Source organism: Mchenga conophoros, linkage group LG16, assembly GCF_057382185.1.
Source record: "Mchenga conophoros isolate Kocher_MC1m ecotype Shallow Benthic linkage group LG16, M_conophoros_male_GT1.1, whole genome shotgun sequence".
Taxonomy (NCBI): Eukaryota; Metazoa; Chordata; class Actinopteri; order Cichliformes; family Cichlidae; genus Mchenga; species Mchenga conophoros.
Genome location: NC_140541.1, coordinates 19,001,556 through 19,029,040, shown reverse-complemented (window position 1 = coordinate 19,029,040; position 27,485 = coordinate 19,001,556). Strand labels below are relative to the sequence as shown.

Sequence of the window (27,485 nt, the reverse complement as noted above, 5' to 3'; positions counted from 1 at the left end):
CTACAGCTGTGTTGACAGCTTGTTACCTGGATCATAAAATACTTTATGCTGCAGGGAAGAATAAAAGCTGATACCCCAAACCTCAAGACATCAGTAACATTAGTTTATCACCTCTATAAATGTGAAATGACTTTAACGAAAATGTTCAATGTGTTTCTTCCTTAAAGAAAAAGTTCTTGTTTGAGCCCCAGATTTGGGCCTAAGGTGAAAGAACCTCTTGGTCTTCTTTCCAAAATGAGCTAAATCTGCACTCGTCTCTATCAGGCAGCCAGGAGTAATCTTTGGCTCTGATTTCACTTAATACATGTCAAACTTCTGTTTCACTCTTGTTTTTAATCACTTGTAAATTATTGCCAAGTTAAGTCCCATTGAGTTACGCTCAAAACTGGAAATTATTATTCATGTACTTATTTCATCACATGTGGATTACTGTAATTGTATTTTTACTTGTCTAAGCAAAAATGTCCTTGGAACATCTGCAGGTTTTTCAGACCACTGCTGCGAGGCTTCTCACTACATATTCCAAGTTCTCATGTCACACCATTGCTCTGCCAGCTACACTGGCTTCCCATTGATCAGAATCTGCTTTTCACTTTTAGAGCTCTTCACAGACCAGCACCTGTCCACCTTTACACCCCATACCTGCCCAGCAGGGATGCATGGAGGTAAAAGGAGGCCCCCCAGAACACTCTGCTTCTGAGCTTGAGATCTGTGGACTCTGTGGTCTCATCTTTTTAGACTTGAGGTGGGTTAATTTTTTATGTTGATTTTGTTGTTAAGCGCTTTGTGATGTTTATCTCAAAAGGTGCTATAGAATGAATCACTTTGACGAGTCACAGGGATTGCTTGTCCAAACACTGGTTCACTTTTAAGTGATTTCCACAGGAAACTGGGTTTGGACCAACAGAGCAGCTGTTCAGTAGAACTGTATGACACAGGTTTGACCCAAGAGCAGCTGCTCTGTACACCCACAACAGCTGTCAGTATCTGTCAGCAGGTGCCGTCTGTTGCTGAAGTCAAACACTTAGTCTAAATTTTCCATCCAAACCCAAGTGCAGATATATTTGAGATACCATTTGGCTTTATTTTTTCCAGGTTTTGTAAAACATATTTTTGGGGAGAAGATCCACAGCTTTCTTCCCCCGCCCCCCTTTCTTCTTCTTCTTTATCAACAAGAAAATTAAAGCATCCGTGTTTTACTTTGTCTGTATTCACATGCGTAACTGCCGGAGCAGCACATCAACATTTCTCAGCTGTGCTACAGTTTCAAAAACGTCAAACGTTAACACTGATCAAAGCTCACCTTCTCCTAACAAAATAATATTGCACTTAAACTTTCACACCAGCCACCACTTTTCCTCACACTTATATTTTGACGTCCTTGCCTTTACATTCACACAAATATAGTTTATCCTCATACAGACACATCAGTAAGAAAGTCTTCTTAAAAAACACAAGGGGCTAGAAATTACACTAATTTTCAAAAGGAAGTTTTTCTACACTATACTTGTACAAATCTCGGGTATTTTTCAAGTGCTATACAGCAAGAAGAAATAGTGTTTATTTTAAAATAAAATTCCAGCTGGCTACTGCTCGTCCTCGTTTTCCTGGCCTGAGCCTTCGGAGCGATCGCCTTCTACTCGATCTGCAAAGAGGAAGAGGCAAATATTAAAGAGAGGCTGAGATTGGTCTAACAAAAACAGTGTGCTACATGCGTGCGTGTGTGTGTGTGTGTGTACCTGATCTGATGTGGTTGAGGGAGGCCAACATTCGAAGCATGAAAGAGGCCGGGACTGTGATCGTGTTTCTCGTTTCCTCCAACATCAGCTCATTCCGAGTGATGACCTTGACGAGAAGAGAAGAAGAAAGGTTTTACGGTGGGTTTGGGTTTTTTTTTCTTTTCTTTTCTGTGGGTTGACTCTACCTCCTCAGCGAGGACTCTGTTGAAAGACGGCGATGCTTCCAGTGGCGACCAAATCTTGATATCATAATCTATCCCTGAAGAAGCCAGAACTGAAACAAAGCAGGAAATGAGAGCAATGTCAACAAGTGAAGAAACATCGTCCGGGTTCAGGCGGGACATCCGCGGGACTCACTGGGGTCGTAAGGGTGCGGCTGCAGGCAGTTGACCACGTGGTTGTCGGCTTCAAGTAGCATGAGGTGCTCTGCGGTGTGTCTGTCCCAAATGAAGATGTGGCCGCAGTCTGAACCACTCATCACAAAGTTGTTGCCCCAGAAACACGACTCCTTTATCTACACACAGTTAAAAGGGAACATTGAGTATTTTGGAAACTGTACTCTTCAAATTTCACAGTCTGATGACAACAGTTAAAACACTGATATCAGAGCCAATGGATTAATATGAGTTCAGACTAATACAGCACGCGTGGCCCGAGGTATACCATTGTCCTGGAGTTGCGGTGGCCTTTGTAGACCATTTTGACTGAAGGTCTCCTGATATTCTGAGTCTCGCTCTCCTCCATCTCCCTCCTTTCTTTCCTCCTGCGGAACAGCTCCTGAATACGAGCTGCTGCTGATTGTCTAAGAAAAACAAAACAAAAAAGAAGAAAGAAACCCCAGACTCATACACGTGCCTGAAAGCAAACAAACCCATGCTGTCAGTGCTGCCTCAAGTCTCATGCTTCAGACCCAAGCTACACGGATATTTTTTTTTAAACCATTAACAAGATTGTAACAAACAAGCTCCAAGCGAGAAAGCAGCCACTTGCAAGCGAAAGCACCTGCCTGATCCATCATAACCGACTCAAGCCAATAAAAGTTTGTTCTTCTCAACCTTAGAGTGACTTCAACCAGATATACACTGTAACAGTATTGTACACAAAGCTAAATCCAGAAATGTTTTAATGATACAATTTTCATAATTTTGACCAGACAAGCCACCAGAATAGATCTGAAAAATAAAAGAGAGAGAGGGGGCAAGAAAGACATAAAGCAAGTGTAGCCTTTCAACTTTAATTTGAGGAAGGTAATGGGTTAGCATTTATGGAATTATGCACACTGCCTAATTTTGGGGTTGTCAACTAAATAATTCACTCAATTGGCATAAAAAAATATGTTATTACTACTTTAATTTAACAAATAAATAAATAGTCAAATAAATAAATAGTCTAGAGGGGATTCCATTCTTGGCATTTGCATTTGGAAGCTGTTGCAGTAAAACCATAACACGGGCTCAAAGAAGCTCTAAATGAAAGGAAAACAGGCCACCATTAGGCTGTGACACTACGAGTGGCCTAATAAACAGCCTGGATGATTACAGGATGAAGAACTCCACCACCAGAACGTCTGGTCGAGTGAAGAACTCTCAGCCACATGCAGTAAAGATCACGTCTTCATGGTCTCCTTCACGTATCCAGTAGTCATGGAACACGACTGCAGAGACAGCAACTGGCTTCCTCCATCAATCCCAGCTCTCAGACGCTCTCCCATCTCTTCTTCTGCCTCCTTGCAAAATTGTTTTGCAAGGAAGACCACGTTACATAACCACACAATCTCATTTCATTATTAATTTCTTCACTACAGACAGAAGCTCTTCTGGAACTAGTGGCTTGCGTCAGGTAGGGGGTGTAACAGGGAGGTGATGGGTAAATGATAAATGGACTGATTCTTATGTAGCGTTTTTCTACTCTCCTGGAAGTACTCAAAGCGCTTTTTACAACATGCCTCATTCACCCATTCACACCCACTCATACAAGCACTTCCCTTCTGTACTTAAGTGCAATCTAAGCATTCACACACAGATGGACGCATCGGAGAGCAACTTGGGCCGCATGCCCAAGGATACTTGGCATGCAGACTGGGGAAGCCAAAGATCGAACCAACCTTCCAGTCAGTAGCTGATCTGCGCTACCACCTGAGCCACAGCCACCCCACATGGGGAGGTCTGCACAGAGGTAGCAAGGTAGTCGGGCATTAATAGTCTGCATACATCCAAATCTCCTAGTAGAGAAAGGAAGTTCTTAGTGAATCGACAGTCAGAGGCTGTCAGTCAGCTCGACAGCTTTGTGCTCATAATCAGGATGAGCCACCAGGGGGAGGAAATCTACTTTGATCAAGTTTCCAAAGGTAAAGAGTTGAATATTCTGCAAAAGGCACCATAAAGGTCGAATTAAATCAAATATGTTTTATCTTTAAAAAAATAATTTGCGGACAGGTTATTTAGTTACATGTTCAACTACATTTGAGTCCTAAAACGGTTAAATAATTTTTTTCAATCCCCTCAAATTAAAGCCAAAAGTGCTCATGAGCTGCCACTTTCATTTCAAATCTACTGAGATGGCATACAGCGTGAAATTTATGAAAATGCCACTTTTGTTTAAACCTTTGACCTCGCTGTGTGTAAATGTGTCCGTTTTATATTCGTTTGGCTCCTTTCTGCAAGGATTTCATGCATGACACTCATTTCTTCTCCATCTGTTCTACACAAAATGCAGCTGTGATGCTTCTGTTCACACCATTTGTGGAGTCAGTACTCACATGCACGGCACTCTACAGTCAGCTGTGTGTGTTATTAGTGCACTGTGAGAGAAACCGTCAAACCAAGACAAAAGAAAAGAAGTTATCCGATTACTGCACATCACGTTGTGCTCTTAATTTTAAATGCTCCGCAGCATGTCACACTCCTGATGCATTAGATGCGTTCACTTTCCAATGCAAACAGATTACCTGATCATCCTATCTCCTACTGCAGATCCTCTGGAATTAAATCTATATTTGTAGTAAAACAGTCAACAGCAAAGCATCACAAATTCTAAAATCGGCACACCCACCCCCTTTTTAACTGAACTAAGGAATGCGAAATGATCACCTGCATTCAAACAGAGTTTTTCTTACTTGTAGTAAGAAACATTATGCTCTCAAACACACCTCTGCCCCTGTCCTCTGAACCTTGAGGGGGGGATAAGAATAGGATCATCATCACTGTCATCAGAGTCCTGGTTGCCGCGTGCGGGCTGACTCTGGCCCTCCACGCCCTCCTGCCCCTCCTCTGTAGAGGGCTCTGCTCGCCGACAGCCCCCTGACCTCTCCTCTGTACCTTCCGGCTGACTCCTCTCCTGCGGCGAAGACGCCATGCTGTCTCCCTCAGAGGAGCCCTCTGCTGGAACCTGAGCTGCTGAGCTGCTGGGGGCACTGGAGCAGGAGGCATCACATGCTGGTTCTACGGAGGAAGCCAGCAAACTCATATCATCGCAATCAGGATTGGAATACAGAAAGCCATTCATTGTGTCATGTTTATTGTTCTAGATCAGACAATGTTTGAGATCGAGGCGTTTTCATGATGCTGTAGGAGACGACTCACCCTGCTCTGATACCGAGCTCTCTGTCGACAGACTCTCTCTGCTCTGTACAGCTGCAGCTTCTGATGTTTTGGGGCCTCCACTGCCCATCGAACTGGACGTGCTGCTGCTCCTGTAGTGGAAGAACAAGAGTTACCATCAGTCCTTTTGGGGTGTTTTTTCCTGAAAATTACTCATATTTATCTGGGGAAAAAAAAATAAATAAATATGGGAAGACACAAGTATCATGCAGTTGCCCCGACTATAAGAAGGTAACTCCTATTGAGTTACCTGAATTTGAATGGAATGAGTGAAGTTGCACTGGAGACCTTTGCTTTTCATTCTGTCTGTAAACAAGACAGCTCGAAAAGTTCTGAATGAATTCTGATAAAACTCTGTCAGGGTGTAAGGTGGGTTCATGTTAACTCTCCATTAAAGTTTGGCTTACATCCACCAACGTCTTCACTGTCAACTTATTGATTTATTTGTCAAAAAAATTGACAAAAAGCCTGATAACTTAAAAACTATGACTCTCACAAGCGTGGTGTGTGTTGTCAACACATACAAACGTATACAAAGCACCGTATGAAGATTTAAATGATCATGTCAACCTTATTTATCTGAAGGTCAACATGAGCCAAATTAAATTTTATTGTCATTTATTGTATTGACATACAGGTATACAGAGGAGGAGATATGAGCATTATAAATATGAGATTATAAAGTTAATCCAAGTATAATGTCACATTCAACCTAAAAAGCTGACACCCACTGGCCATCACTCACCACTCATCAGTGAAGTCCAGTTTGATAGTGCTGGTGGTGGTTCCCTCTGAGCTGTAGTGCAGGCTGAGGACAGGCTCTGCTGCACTGGGTCGACTGGTGGAAGTAGAGGTGGAGATGGATGGGATGCTGCTGGCTGGTGCAGCAGCAGATTCATCAGCAGGTGAAGCTGTAGCTTCGGCTGCTACTGAGAGAGGAAGAAGAATACACACAGGCAAAACAAGCAAGGGGGGCTTACTGAGACGCACTGGCTGTACAGACTAAAACTCTGATCAAAAGTAACTCTTCCTGTCGTTTGCAGTGTGCAGTTGGTCATTTAAAAACACACCACAAATATGCAACTCTGTGTTGCATCCATTCCCTCTGATAAACAACATTAAACAGAAATGGGAACATGCAGCAAACGTTAGACAAAACCACAAAGGACACGTCGTAAAAGACACGTATTGACAGACAGCCACAACAGCAAGACACAAGACGCACACAAACACACACATGTCAAAGGCCCTAAAGGGTCATTACACCCGTTAGCTGCTAGCTACACTGAAGAAAAGGAACAGGTTTCCAGGGAAGATGAAAATTTGAGCTGGAGGACAAAGAGGGACTTGTTGCTAAGATGCTACATGCTAAATCTCTGTCAGTATGCACTGTAAATAATCACAGATGTAGTGCTTCATATATAAAGCTATACAGTACACACAAAGTAGCTTGATATTATACTGTTGGTGTTGTATATAAAAAGTATTATAAATACCTCTGGACTCAGACCTTTGTCCTAGAGTAGTTAGAAAAGTTATTTATTAGTAGTAACTGATTGGCTGCCCCTAGCAACCAGAAGGAGGTGGGTGGAGCTTGGGAGTGTGCCGATGGAGGATGATGTCGGCGATCGTGAGCAGTGATAGCTCCAATCAAAGCAATCATTTTCTGTAATTTCCCCAGTGATCCATTAACTTATCATTATTATGAGAGTCATATTAAAGTGAATGTGCCTCGCTCCATTTTCCCAGTTGCATCTGCACACATAAACATCTGCAGCACAGGCGTGTCTGGGCATGCACATAGGCTTATGCCTGGCTTCTTAGAAGTCAAGTAAGTGTGTAAGTGTAATAGTTACACTGATCCACCATCACGAAATGAGACAAAAAGATTTTTCTGACCCCCTTTTTTTTGGCACATTGTGCATTATGTGGTGCGCAGTGAGGATTTTATCAACCATCAGCGATACCAAAAGGGGACTTTACTACTGTGCAAGTTGTTGAACCCTAGAGCACTGATCACAGGTATACCTGCATATTCTAAAGCCTAGAATTACTAAGATAGCTCAATATCCAAATCTCTGATCATGCTTAAGACGAGCATCATCCACTTTTAATTATCCTCTTTAAATTACAACAAAGTAAAACGTTTAAATTAAACTGAATATGACATTATTTTCAAATTAAACAAAGCTGTGTAGATGGTCCACTCTGATCAAGAGAAATCAAGAGTGAACCATTGGGGCTTTTCAGGGTTCTTGTGAAGTGTTTATGTAACAACATATGTGCCTTAGAAAGACCATTGTTTTGCTTTGGCACTATACAAATAAAACTGAACAGTTAAAGATGAAGCCACATTAAATCTGACTACCAATGCTAATCATTGCAAAGGAGAAATGTCAGACGTAGTAGGGCATTTTAGAAAAAGCTAAATATTGCACAGATGGTTCAGCAGAGAGCACTGAAATGTATATGTCTGAGTAGTGCTTTTCTTTGTCATCCATTTGAATTTTGGAGATATTGTTTATTACATTACTCAAAGCTCTAACTTCTTAAACAATTGTATTAAATCCTGGCCAGAGCAACAGTAACAGTCAGACACATCCACATCTGGACAGTAGAATATTGAACAGTAAAGCAGTGGATACAGAGAAAACAAAAACATGAAATCGATGGAGGACAAACAGTGGAGTGAGACAGGATGAGGGAAAGTGGTTAAGACAGAAGGTGGAGAAGACAAAGCGAGTGGCAGGGTGAGGGTCAGGGAATGGGGTTGGGGAAGGGAAAGACGCACCCTGCTGTTCATCAAGAGTCATGGATCCCAGCTGTTTGTTTACCACAGACGAGGGGGAATCTGGAACACAAATGAGACCAACTAAACATTGAACAAAGAGGTCAAACGTGAGGGCTCACACGGGTTAAAAACTTCTAAATCATGTTTAAAATAAATGAATAAATAAATAAATCCAAGGCCAAGCAGAAAGAGCTTTCACATCAGCCAAAAATAAAAAAGCTCCTTCATCTGATAACAGCTGTGATCGGTTTACAGAGTGTTGGGGAAGCTCAGTGAGAATCAGCGATTAGTAAGTCTGAACGGAAACAAGAACATGATTTTCATGCATGCTTTTTACAGATGTGCAAAGAAATGTTTTATATCTGCTGTGTTATGTAGAACCTGGAAATCCCAACCATCAAGAAGTGCTTACTTGGGCTTGCCACAACAAAACAACAACAACAACAAAAGAAAAAAAAACCAATAACATCTGTTTGGCTGCTGGCTACACAACACACTTCTCCAAGATATCTGTGACCAACTAAAGCCAATTAAGTGAGAAGAAGCAATTTAAATATTGTGTCTACTGAACTGCACAATGACGTGTTCAATAAAAGCTTTCATAACAGATGCCTCATTATGTAAAGCCAGTTTTGTTGTGTGTTTAAAAATCGGTTTATATCTTTAATATTAAAGTTGTACCTACATTTTTAGAGAAAAAAGCTGAAAGTGAGAGAAGCTCTTCGGGTTAACTAAATGCTGTCACATTAAAACTGAAGCAGAACAAACTTAAAAAATAACTTATTAATAAACATATATTACATAATCATTATTTGATTCGAGGGTTTTACTTTATTGCTTTGCGCTCGTGCACAGACAAAAAAAAAAAAAAAAAAAATCTGTTGAAATGTTACAAATTGTTGCAAATAGGAAAACCGAGCAATAGTTTTGCGGTCTTTCCGAAGCTCCTTCAGAGTCAGTCTGTGGATTCCAAAGTGGATGCTTTTTTGCTTATTTTCACTCCAGCATTTCAAAAAAAAATTATTATTATTATTATTTTTTTTTGTTTCAAGCATTTTAGTTCAACTCAAGCAAGTAAAATCACTTATGTCTGTTTATTTTTTCTGTTTGTCCACCGGCTTTTGAGTATCGAGACACATTTACAAAACGGGCAACACTAACTGATGGAAATAACCTTAATTTTAACATCAGCAGTAGGTGAAGCCAGTAATGTGACCTATCCAATGACATTGAAGAAAACAAACAAAACAAAAAAAAAGGCAAGTTATATCATCAAACATGGTTGAACAACCATGAGGCCAAAGCAAAGCTTCATACCGTCTGGTGCCACTCCGGCAGGAGAGTTTGCAGGTGAAAACTCAAGCAACAAGTGGAAAGATGGAGTGAGAGCATTAGTGAGTTAAGGGCTGAGCAAACAGTGGAGAGGCGACACACTGGACTCTGGAGTTTAGAGGAAGTAAGGGGTGAATAATAAGAGAGCGGGGAAGATCAGTGTGTGGTTAGTGGTCAGTAACAGCAAGACTGGGTCTTTCTGGAGCCTCTCTACAACAGACATGGCTGTCTTTGCTTAAAAGGCGGGGACGGGTTAATGGCAGGGGAGCAGCCCTTATGGAGGGATTGCTGCAGGGTTGATGAGCTCGGAGGGGTGGGTAACCTGTACAGGGTTGGTTCTCAGGAGCAGCAGCGGCAGAGGTAGCAGCTCTTTGCGACTGTCTCTCAGGGGCTGCAGAGGAAGAAGAAGGTGAAGAAGAAGAAGGAGAAGGGGCCGCTCGCCGACCCCGTCCAGGTGGGTCAGCCAGCCGGAGCAACCTCTGCAAACGCCTACACACTAAACTTATGGGCAGCCGATGAGGACCATACTCTGACAAAGGGGCAGAGGAAGAGAGGAAGAGTGGATGCACGATTAGAAGACTGACGGAGGATGTGAGGAGAAGATTCGGCACAGAGAATCGGGCAAAAATGAAATAAACAAGCAGGAGGAGGAGGACAACAGGATGCTGAAGGAAAATAAAGTGAAGTGAGGCTGCTGCTTGAGTGGAGTGGCTCCAATGAACACACACCCACACATACACACACGCGGACACACACTCATACACCGAGCAGTTAACCCTCCTCATTGGACTGAAGGCTTACATGTGAACAGTGAGTGCGAGTGCGGTCCTGGTTTCTTACCTGAGAGTGCGGGCTCAGAGGTGGGCGTGGCCGTCGGGGTCCCAGTTGTGTCACCCTGACTCCGCTGCTCTGAGTCGGGGGACGACGTGAGAGGGGAGGAAGAAGTGGCCGAGGTCTCCACTGATGATGAGCTGGAAGGAGGAGGTGCTGTGACTGTTGATGATGACCCTGAGGAGGAAGAGGAGGTGGATTTAGGCATGGGCGCAGTGGTGGCCGCTGCGGGACTGGCAGGTACCTCTGGGGAGTCCGTCCCCACAGGCCTCTCAGGGGCGCTGGACTCCTGACTAGAGTCGCCTGTTGCGGCAGCTGGAGCATTCAACGTCCCCTCGGGACGAAGAGCTGTACCTGAAGACAAAAAATAAATAAATCAAGCAATGATTTTAGATTTTGGCTAGTTTACGGTTTATTATCACAGAAAGATTCTTAACAGTCAGTCTTACTGAAGTTACTCCGGCCCGTTTGAAGGCCGGAGTATTGAAGCCTCACCTCGGGGCCGCGTTTGAGGTCGGGTTCCTCTGCTACTCTGGGCTTCACTGGCCTCCTCAAACCACCGGGACAGCATGTCCGACATCCTCTGCATCAGAGACACGTTCGGACTCTGCTCCCCTGGAACAAAAAAAAAAAAAAAAAAAAAAAAAAAAAGGGAAAACGTCTTTAGATCCTGTCAAGCTTTTCATTTTGACACAGTCCATATTTATAGAAATGACAAAAAAAAAAAAAAATTGGAGTATTTGTACTCAAAAGAAACTGCTTATCATAACTGATCATATGCAAGCAGAGGCTCATTAAGACCTGCACAAGGATGACTCATTACACAAATTATTAATTTAATATATGAGAATTTAGGGAAAATTTATCCCCAAAAAATGACAAACAAGAAATCCAACTAGAAAAGAAAAAAACCCAACTTGTGAACAAAGTAAAGCACTCTGAAACAGTCATCACCTGAAACCCGAAGATGAGTTTTTCCTCCATTTGACTGATTTTTTTTAAATTTTATTTCTGAACAAAATAAACCACAGTAACAAAATAGATTAAACAACTTAAACTACGTTCATCTATGGTGGAAAAAACCCTGCAGCAGGAGACCGCTCCAAGTCATTTGCCTCAAAGTGAGGTTTCTACTCTCTCTGACCCAAGCAAACTTTGATACACTATAAAGAAGTTCAGCTTTTTACACACATTTTCACCTGAATATGTGAAATATAAGCTGTTACTATTGCCCCAGAGCTTTTTTTTACCATTTTTCAACCCAACCATTATTTTAGTTGGATGTTTGTTCACTCTTATTGCTATTGTGTCTAGTTTGGGCCACTCTGCATCAACTATATCAACTTTAAAGGAAACACTTTAAATCAGGTTTACATACTCTGAGCTCCAGTTCAGTTTAAAGGGTAAACTTGATGGATGCATCAAGAGAACTGAAGCTCAGGAAGAACAGCAGGACGTCCAGAGGTCAGGTTGGATCTACGAGATAGTGAACCCTAAAAACTCAGATGTATTATCAGTGGGAGTGTCTGCGCCAGAGAGAAAGCACTGCATCAAAGAGAAAAAGTGCTGCATGAAAGAGCCCGTTACCAGGTGAATGTAGCTTGTGCTGAAAGTGCTCTGAGTGTTCAATAAGATGGGAGCTGGGATTTAAATGCATTTACCACAGATCACTGCACTGTTGGTTCTCTTTTTATTGGTTATGTTCATAAGTTGCAGAGTTGGTGATGAGACAGTTTTATGGCCTGATTTCTTCTTCGTCTAAGATTACAAAATCAATATGGGGAAAATATATTGCTAAAAATGAAGGAAACGCTTGAACAACTTTAACTTTTTGGTGTGATTTTGAACCCAGTCCTCAAAGAGTTGATGATTTTTACCACTGAATGGCAGTCAAGATTTCAAACTTGAGGATTTCGTTCCTAAGAGATCCAATGTGTGATGCAAGTGTTCCCTTAATGTTTTGAGCAGTATATAAAAATATATTTTGCAGGTTGGAGTCTTCTCAGAGTTTGTCAGAGGTCGGGCCTGTCATACGAGACCGTCGCTGTAGACGAGCAGGAGCACATACTGTGATCTTACCATCTCTCTCCCTCTCGCTCTCAGGGCGAGCTCGGGGTCCAGTGTCAGACCAGTCACCTCGTAGACGGAGGCGCTTCACTGGAGGCTGCCTCAGCTGTGGAAACACACACACATTCACAGAGATTAGCAGTTTGTCAGTCAAGGCATGGTCAAAAATAGCTGCGCTGCCAAAGCAAAACACTACTCGTCTCTATCAGTGTCCTCTTTAAAGTGTTCCCCCCACCCCACCCCCTCCTCCTGGCAGCATGACTGAGGTTGCCTGCCACTTTCCAGTCCCCCTGGCTGCAACAGGCTGAGAGCCAGAAATAGGAAAAAGAGGTTCTTAGAGCAGGGACTATCCACCGCTTCAGTCAGGAAATGTGTGGACAGGTGGTGAAAAGGAGCAGAAGCTGAAAGACAGTTGAATAAATCAGATAAAAGGATTAAACAAACAAGGTCGCAGGTAGAGGAAAACAGAGGGGGTAAGGAACACTGCTCCTCGCCTGCCCCAAAATCAGCCTGAACTATTTTGGTGGTTTGAGGAACGCTGCCTGCGTCGCTCGCTGTATTTGGAAAGGAATGCGTGTGGTGGTTGCATCTAGACACAGCTGAACTCGCCATGGCACCGTGACCCAGCACATTCGGACACACGTGAAGACCACCACCGAGCGTAAACACGCAGTTTCCTTGATTGTTCAGTTGTTTGAATCTCAAAACTAACAAAGGAAATATAACTAAGAGCCAAACAGATCAGGCAGTAATTCATGACGCTGTTTCCATCCTCAGTGCGTTTCTTCCTTCTTTGTATTGGGTTTGTTTTTCTCAGGGTCATTTGCTCACCTCCCTGCACTGCATCAGCCACCACAGATTTAGCACTGATGTCTGCAGGGCCCAGAGGAGCAACAACAAGGTCAGTTCTGTTTACAACAATCGGTCCTATTCGCCCCCAAAAATCAGCCGCATGGACACCTCCGCTCAGCCAGACGTGATTATGTTTATTTTCTATAGAGTCAAAAGGCCGTTAGCACTCTTAACAGGAGACATAACATGTGAGGCCTCCATTAACCTTCTCTGTACATGTAACTTGAGATCTACATTCCAGTAGTCAGTCAGCTGATCAACAAGAAAAGACAGAGACTCTTGATTGTTTTGGGTATTTTACCCATTTTTTAAAAAGTGGTAAATATTTTTGGATTTTGCCTTAGACTGACAGATAAGGCAGATTTTTATTTTGTAGATCAATTATTACACACTTGGAATAATGGAAAACTGTCTAAATGACAGCACAGTGTCTGAACCGATATAAACCTTTAAAAGACACAGTTTGGGAGAAAAGAATGACAGAAGAAAAGTTCCCATTGGGATCTCACCTCCTCTCTCCTCTCCTCCGACGGGCCCTTGAGCTCTCGAGCCTGGTCATCTTTGGGATTGAACAGGTAAATGTAATCGGAGGAGTAGCTGACCAGCACCTCCTGACCGTCCTCGCTGTAGCAGAGAGAGGTCACTCTGCACGACTTGTTGGCCAGGTGAGCGGGAACAAACCGAACACACATGCCCGTGGTTCCCCGGCCCATGTAATTACCTAAAAAAAATGAGAGAGTGTGTGCAACTTAGCCAATGAGTCGGTGAACAAGATTCTTAATTATATTTGTGGATTTGGTCCAGACGATTCGGTGGGTTTGATATAAATGATATGTCAAAAGCAATTGAATGTGTTGAATGGAAATGTCTATTTACTGTGCTGAAAAACAGTTTGGTTTAGTTCAACATTTTTGACCTGGGTCAGAACAATCTAGTCTTCACCACTGGCTTTACTGCACACCAACTCTGAGGTTTCAGGCTGTTTGTTTTTGCGATACTTGGCAGCATTGCTGTCTTTCACTATTCCTCTATAGAATCCATAGCCACTGCCTTTAGAGCCGAGGAAAGGGTTACTGATGTGATTAGATACACATCCTGTCAGTCAGTTGGAATTTGGGTCAGATTTTAATCCTTTCCCTTTCGTTCAAGCCACACAACTTACCTACTTGAGAATCAAACTCACGTGTTTTAAAAGGAATTCTAAAAACATCATTTTAAAACTCTGTTACAAAACAAGAGCTGGCGTGCTGAGCTTTACTGCCCATTAGTCACTGGAGGAGTGAATATAATCAAGATGAAAGGTTTACCATGCCATCCCCGTGTCTAGAAGTACCCAAGTCTATTGGGCAACACGAACAGCCAAATTAATAGACTGGACTTCTGCCTGAGGTGAAAAAAATCAAAGTCCTGTCTGCGCTAGCAGGGGATTGGATATCAATCCAGTAACTGTTTGTTTTTTTAAATGAGATCAACAAAGGCCAAAGGAAAACAACTTCATATCCTTAACCTTGTTGTAGAACGCACCTTAAAAACCTGGTTCCAGTTTGGAAAACCTGTTTGCATCAATCAGCTATGCTTCGTTTCTCCTGTGGTGAACAGTTGTCTTTTCTCGTTGTCTCAAACTGACGTTGTTTTCAAACTTGCCACAAAAATGGTCTGTATTTATTTATTCACTTTCTTAAGGATGTATTTGTGTTCTAAGGAACACTCGTTATTTCAGGCATTACACAAAAGTTATAACAGTCCAAATGACAGTTTTACAGATGCTCATAAATATGAATTTTTCTTATTAAAACATTTTACTCTCCCATATTTGCTGGCCAATAATATTATTAGCGATATACTAGATTTAGACCCCGGCACAAAGAGCAACACATCTAAAATGTACAGTAGGATCCAGAGTAATAATCCACCCTCATTATCTAAACACTGAACTCCTGGTGGAAGTGTAGCAACACTGCCGAGAAATGGCCCGAAGACTTATTCAATAATTAATCAGACAAATCTCCATCTTTTAATAACTGGATCTATCGACCTGGTCACTATGATAACGAAGCTACTGCTGGTCTTGTTAGTGTATGTAATTGTGGTATACTCAAACTTATTGTTGAGTTAAGGAGAAATGTCCATACTTTTTTCGTCATACACATGTACTGTGTTTATCCCATTAATATCCACATCGATTTATTAAATCAGTGTTATTCTTTTTCTTTCTCCATTATATTTGTAATCTCAGTGGGATAAGCGATAGGGAGAATTTAAGTGTTTTGTTTAGCTTTGTTTAGAAAAACTATGAATAAAGTTTAATAAAAAAACAACTTGTTGGCATGCCTCACACCCTACTATTTAAACAGTCTGTTTAAAAGTCTCTGAATAAAAAAACTGACTTGCATTCTGTGTAGGAACAACGCTCCATAAATACCTTTTATAAGCAGTTGTCAGAAGGATTTAAAACACACAGGAAGAAGTAAAAATACTCGTGAAAGTATCTAAAAATAGAAATGTCCAACAAGAGACGAGGCACAGCAGGCTGGGACCAAAAACTCAAAGGGAGATCCTCCCCCCGCTGCCTTCATGTAAACGAGAAACTGGTTGAACATTCAAAGCAAAAACGGACATTGCAAGTTTAGTTTCTCCACCACAACAGGCTGCGTTACCTACACATTAACACGAGGATAACGAATTTGTGACGTGTAGAGTGGCTAAGTCCACTGTGCAGGGCTGCTTACCCGTCGCTCTTGTGCCCAGCATGCGTCTGTCGTAGATTCGTACTGAGCTGTCGGAGCAGCCCACGGCCAGGTAGTACGGCACCAGCGGAGAAATTGATATGGAGGTCGCTGCTCTTCTGCAGTTTATCAGGATGTCCTGAAATGAAAGAGCGCAACGAGGTCTGGAAGTCACTTCTGCTCAGTAATGGCAGATATCACTGATTGAGAATAAATTTTTTTTAAAAATGATGTAAACTAATGTAAAACTGATGCCTGCAATAAATCCTGTGTTGATTCAACTGTAATCATTTTGAGAGGTACAGTTTTAGAAGCTCAAGAGGTGTTTCTGTTGCTTTATGAGACTTTATGAAACCACATTAACATCACTGGTCAGACTAAAGATATTTGATGTCAAATCCCAAACTGCTGTATCACTCTGAAGTAGTTGCACCTAATAAAGTGGAGCAACTGCACTACCAGGTCTGACTACTGCAGGCTGATGATGGGGAGGCAGAGGGGCCGGTGACAGCAGCTGGTAAAACTCTTCTGACAGTTTTAGGGTAACAGGTTCTCATCTGGAGCACGAAATACAAGAAGATGCAACATAATCTAGGAGGACACGGTTTCTCTCTCACACACACACTCATCTATCAACTGAAGCACGCTGGTTTAAAGCCAAAGAAACCGCTTCCTAGAGGAGAGACCAAAAGCTGTTTGTGAAGAAAGCAGTGAAGTAAGAAAGGGAGGGGGGGGGGGGGTGGTCCATTATCAGTCCTGCATGAATACAAAGTCCAGTGAGCCATTTTTGAAAGAGGAAAAAAAAAAAAAAAAAAAAAAAAAAAAAAGATATCCACAAACTCTTATACACTAAACACTGTGAAAAACTCAAGGTCAGGTTCCTTAAATGGGCTATATAAAGATTATTTATATAGCTCAATGAAAACAACAGTACAATATAAACTTATATAGCCCCAGGAAAAGCTACACTAAAAAGCAGAAAAAAATAAACATTTAAAAAAAAAAAAATGTCACACTGGAGCCAAAACCCAAAGAGAATAAATTCATTTTTAATAAAGACTATATCAACTAAGCTGTGCAGACACAGAGAGGGAGATTAGTCCATAGATCTGATAGTGTTGCTGCAAAAGCTCGATCACCTCTCTGTTTTAATCTGGTTTTAAGGGCACCTGCCAGGGTTTCACAACAAAAAGATGGTTCTTCAATCGATCCCTCCCCAAAGCTACAAACACATTGATCCTGACCCTGACTGGTGATGAATCACAGACAGAAAAAAGACAAACATCACAGATGTCACCCGTACATCTTTGCAGTCTTCTTTAGTGCAGCTAGTTTTCATGCGAAGGTCGAACCATCGCACCGTGCCGTCCTCCCCGCAGGACAGGAACGTGTAGGGGTCGTTCGGTACCGTCATAATCTGAAGAAACAAAGCGAAGCTTAGAAGACAGGAGGGTAACGAGTAAGAGAGAAACCCTTTTCATCAGCTTCTGTGAATCAGCACCTCATAAGCGGTTCCATAATGGCAGGTGAACTGACACTGTCTGTTGTACTCGGGACTCTTCTCAGTGTGGGTGTAGTAGATGATGCCGTCTCCAGAGCAGGAGATAATTTCCTGATCATTGGTGTGGGGCATGAACTTCGCACTGAAGATGTTTGCCCGATGACCTGAACGTATTGACTTCTTGACCTGAAGCAGAGAAGAAGAAATGTATGATGACAGCTGCATCAGAGTGGATGCTCGACCAGAGGCAGCAAATCAGCAGATGAAAGAGTATAAAATGTTGACATCCTGGGGGATTTTTGCACACATTTACATAATTTTAGACACTAATGTGTTCATTTGTAGTATTTAGAGTTGCTGGTAAGTGGTCTCTGGGAGCAATGCCATGCTTTTTCTGACTGTTTCCAATCTTTGTCTAAACCCAAGCTGAAGTCAGATCCCTAAGTATTTGGACAGATACCATTTTTGCTGTTTTGTTTCTGCACACTGCCACAGCGGAAGTTCAAATAAATAAAGATGTGACTGAATTCAAGGTGTTTAACAAAATTATTGCATTTAGCAATTACAGCCATTTTTTATATGCAATTGGCAGCTGTTTGTAGCTTTTTATTTTATTGCACAGCAAAGAGGCCCAGCATGAACTACACAAAGACAAGAAGGCATACTGGGATTATTTAGCGGTTAGCCACAAAATGCGACTCTGCTGCTAGGTTTGGCGTTTGACATTTTGTTTTGTTTTTTTTCCTTTTCCCTCATATGACATCATTTGAAAGTCAAAGTATGTCAAAAAAAGAGAAACTAAGGGAACCACAGAAACTTCTCTTACCACTGTTGTAATAACAAAGATGAAAACACTCTCAAGACTCTCATAGATTGTTAGACACTTATGTAATTTTAATGTTTAAGAGTTAGAGTTTTATGATGAATACAGACTCAAACTGGAGACTCGGCTTAATTTAGATCAGGGGTGGGCAATTCCAGGCCCCGAGGGCCGGTGTCCTGCAGGTTTTAGATCTCACCTTGGGGTCAACACACCTGAATCACATGATTAGTTCATTACCAGGCCTCTGGAGAACTTCAAGACATGTTGAGGAGCTAATTTAGCCATTTAAATAAGCTGTGTTGGTTCAAGGACACATCTAAAACCTGCAGGGACACCGGCCCTCCGGGCCTGGAATTGTCCACCCCTGATTTAGATTAACCTAACTAGACAACTACACAGACCAGGAGATCTCCTACCTCTATATTAGATAACAGTCACATTAAAAAACAAAAAAAAAAACCATACAAATTCCTGCTCAGCATCCCAGTTTTAAAGACTAGCACCACCCTCCAATTCACCACATTTCTGTTTCAGAAAAATGTGGGCAGATAAAAAAGGTTCAGAATAATGTGGGATATTTTTGTCCCAGCGAAACAAACCTTCAGTGGGTGGACATCCCTCACAAAAACAGTTGTGGAACATCCATCCATTAAATAATTCCTTTAGTTTAGTATCTCAACTGTGCTCTGCCAATTTAAGCTTTTTGTCCTGTTTTATGGCTAATTGACCATTTATGCAAAGAATAACAGTTAAAAATGATCAGTTTGGTGTTCATCCATTCATCCAACCTTTTTGTTGTAAGGGTTGGTGATGACCAGGAAGGTATCGTCCGACCCTGACAGGATGTATTCGCCCGTGTCGTTCCATGATATAGTGTTGACCTGAGGAGAGATCAGAGAGAGCGCTTACATGGTGTGTACACTGACAAACGCAAGTTAAATTCCGACATCCATTCATTACAGCTTCATAAACGTGACGACTTGTTGAATTTCTTCATTTTATGTAATACGAGATTGATGTAAAACAAATAGTTAAAAAATAAATAAGTAACTCAGTCCAGCCCCAAAATGTGGACACGTGAGAGAGGATTCTGCATGACGAATGTGAATTACTATCAGAGAAGCGAATAACAAGAAATGGCATGTCCCTGCACACAATTACATTTATATTATTGTCTTTTCTGTGCTTGTTAAGCATCAGCAACAAAGAAAATCCCTGAATGCCTTTGCTTCAAATCAGTAAGAAAATATGGATGCCATCGTCCAATTCAAATTAGGTTCATTAACAGTTCGATCAACTGAAATAACCACCAACATAAGGCTAGAGAATGAGTTAGCTGTGGATCTAAGGAACAGCAAAAGAAGAGTGATGCATCAGGTCAGTGTTTGCTGTCACTCTGTGGATCAATATTTCATTAACACCTGCAGCCTCCGTCAGCGCCTCATCGTGTCAGACTGCCTCTGCTGAGACATTACACTGCGTGTATTCCTACATGCAGACCTCACGTCTGAATCAGGTTTTTAACATGTTTGACTCGGTTTCTGAGACGCTGCACATCATCTATAGTTAGATTTGAGGTGGAGTGTAGGTGAGGCCCCTCCTCACCTAATGAAAGATTAACAGATGGTGACAGATGAGGCAGGAAATGGTGTTATTTATTTATTGTGATGGCATTTTTAAACACAGGCTAGGGTTAGCATCTCGTGTAATGTGGTACAGTGCAGAGTCAGAACAGGTCAGGTATCTCACGGTGTCCACTGAAAAACTTCTGTAACTCCAAGCTTAAAATTTCTATAATAAAAAGTAATCAAAGTATTCACAATAATTCATATTCACTAATATTATTCTTCTGATGCTAAAATCTGCTAAATTGACACATTTTAGGTGGTGCAAATAGAAAGTCTTTATCTGATTAATAACTTAAAGTGGACCTGTTACACTTATTGTTTTCTGTCACATATACATTGTTAAAAAGGTGGATGTTCATATTGGCCATGGCCAAAGCCTTAAATAGTGAGGTCAGCGTATATACAAGTAATCCCTATGAGCTTACAGCTGGGGTTTCAGGCTGCTCTGAATGCTGCGTTTCAGACTGTTTTTTCCACTCTTGGATGCTTTAATGTCAGGATGTCTGATATCCCTCATAGACTGACAATGAGCACAACAGCCCCTGCTTGTTCAAGTCATCTGTTTATAAGAAACAGTCAATCAGTAAAGGAGCTAAAACGGCTCATTTCAGAACATGGCTGAAGGCCAAGTATAGCTAAATAAAGATTATTTTGAAATGAATCATACAAGTCTTGTAGAGTCCAAGACAAAAACAAAACATACACCGTGTTAATACAGAAGCTCTTAGCTACTTAACTAAACGCAAACTAACATATTCAGAAAATGCAATAATAATATCTCAATCATTGTGGCTAAGAGCTGCACTTTAATGCAGCTCTCCTGAGACCTGCATGCATGCAATGCTTGTTGTGGTGTCTTGGACAGGCTGATGTCCTGCCCTGTAGTGTGACAGGACGTGTGACTGTTATGTCAGCTTCAGGTTTCTCAGAGGAATTAACCACCTGACCTGATCTGATCTGTTCAAGGCTCCACCAGCAAGCTGAGAAAAAGTGACGTGGCGTGTTTGGCAGGGAGAGGACTTCAACCAATAAACACGAAGAGACGGATAAAAATGTGGGGCACTTACGCAGCCATCGTGTACGTTCAGTGTTGCTTCGAGTTTAAGCCTCTGGACAAATTCTCTTCTACCTGTGAAAACAGAAACATGTAGATTTGAGAAGGCTGTCAGGCTTTAAACTTTCATTTGAATCGCATTTATCTACCAGTCTTCACTTAAGTGCAACAGGAATAAAATGTCACGTTAAACAGTGGCTCTGTAGCTTGTGTTCCATTATTCATGCAGTGGAAGCCTTGTTTGCACCAACAGGAAGAAACGAGGCGAGTACAAACAAAACCGCTCTGCAATAAGACTCGAAATGCAGGAACAGTGGTTCCATAGTTCACAATGTCAACCCTTAATATTTTATCTTATTTTTGTGAACATCTTTCTATTGTGACCTCAGGGCAAACACACACACACACACACACACACACACACACACACACACACACACACACACACACACACACACACACACACCTAAGATTTCCCAGGTGTTTGATTAATTTAGCAACAAAATGACATTTAACTGGACGAGAAATCAATTCAAATAGCAGATATTAAAACACAGTTTTGGAGTAAGCAATTTAAACCTTGACATGATATTTATTGGTAGTCCAACACAAAGAACAGAGACGTAAGTGACCCGGAGGCATTTGAAAGGTTTTACAGGAGGGGAGGTAAAGAGGACACAGTAAAACAAAAAGAGATCAAAGAGTCAAACACACAAAGGGGAAGGAAACTGAAGTAATTACCTGATTAGCAAATCACAGGAAGATTCAGGCCTCTGGATAAGTAGCAACAGGATGTGTGTTCTTCAAAGCATGTGCTATTCTAACAAACAGCTTCAGGGTCAGGGTCTCACTTTCTAAAGTCATCAGTTTTGCAGTTTTTTCATTCAGTTACAATCACCGCATGATGAACAGCAATATGGTCGTCCTGATGGATAAGTTATAAAATTCTGTTTTTCTGATCATCTGCGTGCAAGCACAGCTGGATTTCTCACTATCTAAGGCATGTCGTCAACAAAAAGATAAGAAATCCAGATAAGGTGGTTATATTTGGCAGTCTTCTGGATCCAATAACATTTATCACACTGTGCACAGAAAGCTGGTATGCATCACAAGCATCTCCATCAACAGGTTCAGGCCGATAAGCGCACACCCTGAATGAGCCACACATGTCAAACTACTTCTATTAAAAGTCACACACACGGAAGAAGGAAAGACGTTCAAGGGTGCCGTTGAAACGTTTAAAAATTGGCTCAACCTCTAATGGTGGAACCGGGTTTCCACTAATAAACTTCAAGACAATCACAGAGGAAATCCACAATAACGGTGGTAAGATCAACTCAAAGACAATCAACAACAATACATCCAAGGATTTGAGTGAAAATGGGAAAATACCCGTGACAAGGCAAAAAGCCGTTCATTTATTATGAGCCCAATTTCCGTTAGTTTATCTGCTGTTCCCAACTTCCCCTCTATGAGTTTCACAACTTCGTCACTCTCATTTTTTTTTGACAAACACCAACATGGCTCACCATGTAGTAGGGCCTACAGGAAGTCTACCTGCAAGGAGTCCGTTAAAAGCATCTGCATGTTTGAATCAAACTCGGTAATCACATCTAGGAGAAGGTGAGAGTCCAGACTAAAAGAAAATGTTACTGGGAGGCCTGGAAGGAAACCAGCACAATCAGGACAATCCTGAAAGGAAGAAATAACCAACCTGTGCCTCAGATAAAAAAGGAAGAGACGCTTCGGATAAACCTGAATAACATGTTTGATATTAACAACGCTGACGCGGTTGTTTTAAGATCACACACACATCGTGAATTCCTTAACATCCAATGTGAGCCAGGGCGGTGTGTTTCACTGTCAATGTCAGCAAAGGACTACCAGAGAAAGCAAGACATTCCTTCATCATTGCAAACTGTCACTTAAAGGGTGAAGCCTGACAGGGAAAAGCAAACTGTGCCAAAGCTAATGTCCTCATCCAGCAGCAGCAATCAGGCCACTGATCATTATTATAGCAGTACTGCACAAATGATGAGCAGAAACGGCAGCATCTGCTACAAGACGCTGAGCAGCAATGTCTTCACATCCCTGATGGGGTGAGTGCACAGGCTCCCATAAGAACTGATCATACTTTATGGACTCTTCTTTGTCAGTCAGTGTGGTTGGACCAACTACTAGTCACCTCAAAAACTAAAACCCCATGTAACAGTAGTCAATAAACTTCTTTGTGCTAATATTTTTCTTTTATAAAGGTGAACTATTTTAATCCAGAAGAATTTGCTGTCACAATTAAGCATTTATTGTATTAAATAAAAACATTATTCCAGTGTGAAAACAGCCTTTAAGGGAAGAAAAACAGAAATATTTAATTTTAAAATAAAGTAGCTGCTTTCCTTATGTTTTCCTTTATATTTTTAACTACTTTAGTAATAATGAAATGACTCAGTGAGCTGTTGCAAAAGTCTGGTGGCTTATATACTAACAAGAGCCTTAACTTGCTTCAACAGGTGTTATGAATGTTGCAGAAATAGTCTGGGAGTGATTCACTTCAAAAGCTTCTCTGATATCACCAATCGCAAGCACAGTCACGTCACCTATAAATGGATTAATGATGAGTAATGTACTAAGTACAGTCATGCCTAAATCTGCAACAATACTCAGATTCGCTATCAGTTCACAGAATCAAATGCAAGACTTTTTACATTCTGTTTAAAAATGTTCACACACAAAAAACAGTGCAATCAAACTTGTCTCTGCTTTTTTTCAGAAAAATTGGTCTAAGTGGCTTCATCGAGCCTGGTCCGCCAGCTTCCACTGAAGTTTTATAAAGGTTTTATAAGAGCACCTCCAAACCTGAGGCCTTGGTTGTCAGTTAGAAAAAGCTGGATTGCCCACTTGTTGGACCAAGTGGACGAGTCCAAGTATTTGGGGTTTGTTTACGAGTGAGGGAAGGAGGGAGCAGGAGACTGGCAGATGGACTGGACCAGAATCGTACCAATCTGCCTCTCTGTGTAAAGAGAGCCGAGCGTGAAAGCAACGCTGCTGATTTATCGGTCGATCAACATCCCAAACCTCACCTTTAGCCATGAGCTGAGGCTAGCGACCAAAAGAATGAGATTGCTGATGCAATTGGAGGAAATGAGCTTACTTTGCAGGGTGGCTGGACCCTCCCTCAGAGCTGAATGAGGCACTCGTCATTAAGGAGAGACTCACAATGGAGCTGCTACTCCTCCACATTAAAAGGAGGCAGTTGAGATAGTGTAGGCATCTGACTGGGATGCCTCCTGGCACCTCTTAGTTGAGGTGTTTCTGCCTCCAACTGGGAGGAGGACCCAGGGAAGACCAAGTACACACTGGAGAGATTATATCTCTGCCTGAACAACCTCACTTTTTGAATGCCTCAGTATCCCCCCCCCTCAGGTGGCTAGGGAGAGGGATGGCTGCTGCCCTCATGAACCAGACTCAGAGAAGTCATGAAGCAGACTCAGACTCGAAAAAGAGTGGTTGGCTTTTAAAATGCACTAAGTCTGCCTGTTATTTGTTTTCTTTATCATTTATTTGTAATTTCTTTTTTTAAACGATTTTGTTCTTCTACCTATACAGCTTTTGTCAACAATTGTTGATCTTAAATTTTCTTATAAATAAAATGACTTAGCATGATGTAACTTAAGATGAGTAAAAATAGTAATTCCTAGTTATATGAATCATCTCTTAGGCGTTTCCTATCACAGTTCTAGGAAAACCCTACAATATAGAAGACTTTAAACCTCACGGGACGTTTCTCAGTTTCAGCTGAATATAAACCCCCAACTTGTTCCCCTCTAACGCTTCTTCTAAGCTAAATTTATCCTCCAGGAGCTGTGACCCACACATCACAGCATGTATCCTCTACACGACAACAGCTCTGACTATCTCTCAGACATGCTAAATACAGGACTGACTAAACCTCTGAGGCACCTGCCCCACCTCTATGGGCTTATAAAGCCGTGAGGTACAGACTTTCTGACAGTTTTATCTCTCCGAGTGCACCACGGGCAACATCCTCTGTTCTCCTGCACTGTGCTCTCACAACCAACACTCGAAAATAACTATATCTGCACTTTAAAAAAAAAAAAAAAAAAAGAAAAGAAAAAAGAGACCTACCTTTACACATTCAAATTATGACTGAATAATTTATCAATATAGCAACTTTCAGCAACCAGGACTTTAAAATTTATATTTTTTTAAAGTCTTTTCCAGAGGACTTTAAAAAAAATAAACAGACTGAAATATATGATAGAAAAATATCTTCCCCCCAAGTTTAAATGCATTTAATGCAGCAGCAAAGAGGAAAGCCTTAAAATTCAATGATTACATTTCCTAGCAGATCAGTGATGAGCAGAACCGGAATGCTGTTTCTGCCTGCAGGAACCAAGGATGTAAGAAATAATCAACGCAGTGCAGCGCTGCGACACATTTTATTGACTGAAATTATGCAGTCCTATTACTTTTACTTACAATTGCATTAAAACCTTAATAAGTTGCTGCATTTCATTCAGTGTGAGATATTTTCGCCTTCACCATTTCCAGAGAGAGATAGATATATATATATATATATATATATATATATATATATATATATATATATATATATATATATATATATATATATATATATATATATATATATATATATATATATATATATATATATATACACACACACACACATATTTATTTATTTATTTTGTGGCTACTTTTATTGTATAAAACCTGTCATTTTTATTTAAATATTAATAAAGTAATTTTTCATTTAATACATTTTGTACCATTTTTGGTCCTTTAAGCTTGCTTCCAGTTTGGATATGATGCTACAACGCACAAAGGACGTAGTATTACTGATAAATGCTCACGTAATGTAAAAAGCATCAGTGCTCGAAAGTTGTAAATATAGGCAATTTGAATTGTTACCTAGATGTAATATTATTATTATTATAGCATCTTTACTAGCTGGACTTATTTTCCTTGTGTTCCTTTCTTTTGTACAATTTAACCTTTCTGAGCCATTTTCCTTTGTCAAATGTAAACTCTGGTTATGTGGCGTGTTAAATGTTTTGACTGCTGTAACATGGGAATTTCTTGGCTGTAACGATGAATAAAAATATCATTATTATTATTATCATCATTATGTCATCTTAGCTCATTTATTTTGATAGTCAAACAATTGCAAACTAAACCATTTTAATTTCCTCTTCTAATCCTTCCCGGCCCTGCTGGTTGTGCTACTTTCAGCACCTTGTGGCCTTTTCACGCAGCAGTAATGACACATCGGTTTCTGTGAGTCTTGAAAAGAAAGCCTGATGCTGTCAGCACTTTCTACTGTAAACAGACTCCTGCCAAACTCAGAGCGCTTTTATTTTTAATGCACCAGCCTCTCATAAATGCATTACATGATTGAACCCTGCTTTTATTGCATTATTTGTGCCATTACAGGGATATACTTCAGACTACTATATATGGGGGTGCCTTCTACAGATGATTGCACAATCCTGCGATCGCACTGAAATGAGATCTACACTGCATTTCCTTTGAAAAAGTAACATTATGTCTGTATGATGTGATGAACAGGCCCGCACTGCTACAAATTAAGCACAAGTCTGAACCTCGTCTTTGTACTGTTTTAGCTCCTTCACTATAAATAAAAGGTGCAGGCTGTGTTTACACTGTGTAGGTTGGGGGGACGGGGGAGCGCGGATAGCGGCAGCTGTCTGTTATTAAGCAGGTAGTGTCTTGGACTGGGACACAGTCTTCCTGTCACTTCTTATGATTCTGCAGCACACACACAGTCTGCAGATGCACACTGCTCCTACACGTTTCTTCATACATGTCAGCGTTAGCAGTAAAGAGGCATTGCTTTGTTCTTACCTAAATAGTTGGTCCTGATGGCGTTAGGCTCGCTGTATCCAATTAGGCGTTTGTTTACATCCCAAACGAGGTTGCCAGTGCAGGACATTGTGACCATATGTGGTTCTGAATTGACAATAACATTGAAACAGAGCTAACCCTTCCCCTTTTTTGATGTCGCCTTTTATCTCCCGTCGCCTCGGAGCAGTCCCTGCCCGTTGGGACGCCGTTGACGTTAGCTGGAGGAGACACTCAGTGTCCGCATTGCTGGAAGGGAAAGAGTCGCTCCTGTCCGGTCTCCGCTGTTCCCCCCCCTCCCCACTGAGCTGAAGCCCGACTGTGTTCCTGTTCTCCGTGCTGCTGCTAACTATCTGTCCTGTTAGCCTAGCCTGGTTTATTTCTTCAAGCGGTCAGCTGTGTCCAAATAACGCGAGAAACTGCGTGGTTGGCCACAGAGGGGAGGTGCGCTCGATTTTAGCGCCTTGAAAGCTGACGGTGCGGGTGCATCCAGTTTTTATTAGTATTTCTGTCAGTGGCCAAGTTAGCTACAGGCTTGTCTCTTATTCAGTTATTACCGGTGGCTATGAATTGAATAAATGTCTTAACGATTTTTAAAAACAGTATTGACATAAGTGACATTTTGTATATGTATGTAT

General features: G+C 41.4%; 1 protein-coding gene across 8 annotated transcripts; it reads right to left on the bottom strand.

The window, feature by feature from the left end:
• Window positions 1-1,059: 1,059 nt before the first annotated feature.
• dcaf6 (ddb1 and cul4 associated factor 6) lies at window positions 1,060-27,240 on the bottom strand. 8 transcript variants are annotated; one of them, XM_085248706.1, is made up of 21 exons: window positions 26,851-27,240; window positions 20,957-21,018; window positions 19,050-19,142; window positions 17,439-17,624; window positions 17,241-17,354; window positions 15,941-16,076; window positions 13,721-13,932; window positions 12,372-12,465; window positions 10,788-10,907; window positions 10,302-10,646; window positions 9,784-9,990; window positions 8,130-8,189; window positions 6,084-6,267; window positions 5,321-5,430; window positions 4,888-5,179; window positions 4,687-4,716; window positions 2,403-2,541; window positions 2,097-2,253; window positions 1,925-2,013; window positions 1,740-1,845; window positions 1,060-1,645 (listed from the first exon to the last, which is right to left on the bottom strand). In XM_085248706.1, the coding sequence occupies exons 1-21, from the start codon at window positions 26,945-26,947 to the stop codon at window positions 1,587-1,589; spliced, it is 2,892 nt and encodes a 963-aa protein (XP_085104832.1). In that variant the 5' UTR covers window positions 26,948-27,240; the 3' UTR covers window positions 1,060-1,586. The 8 variants fall into 8 exon arrangements, with proteins under 8 accessions (XP_085104832.1, XP_085104830.1, XP_085104831.1 ...); XM_085248704.1 differs by having other exon boundaries at window positions 4,687-4,728; window positions 26,851-27,239; XM_085248705.1 differs by having other exon boundaries at window positions 4,687-4,728; window positions 6,084-6,264; window positions 26,851-27,238.
• Between the last annotated feature and the right edge of the window lie 245 nt (window positions 27,241-27,485).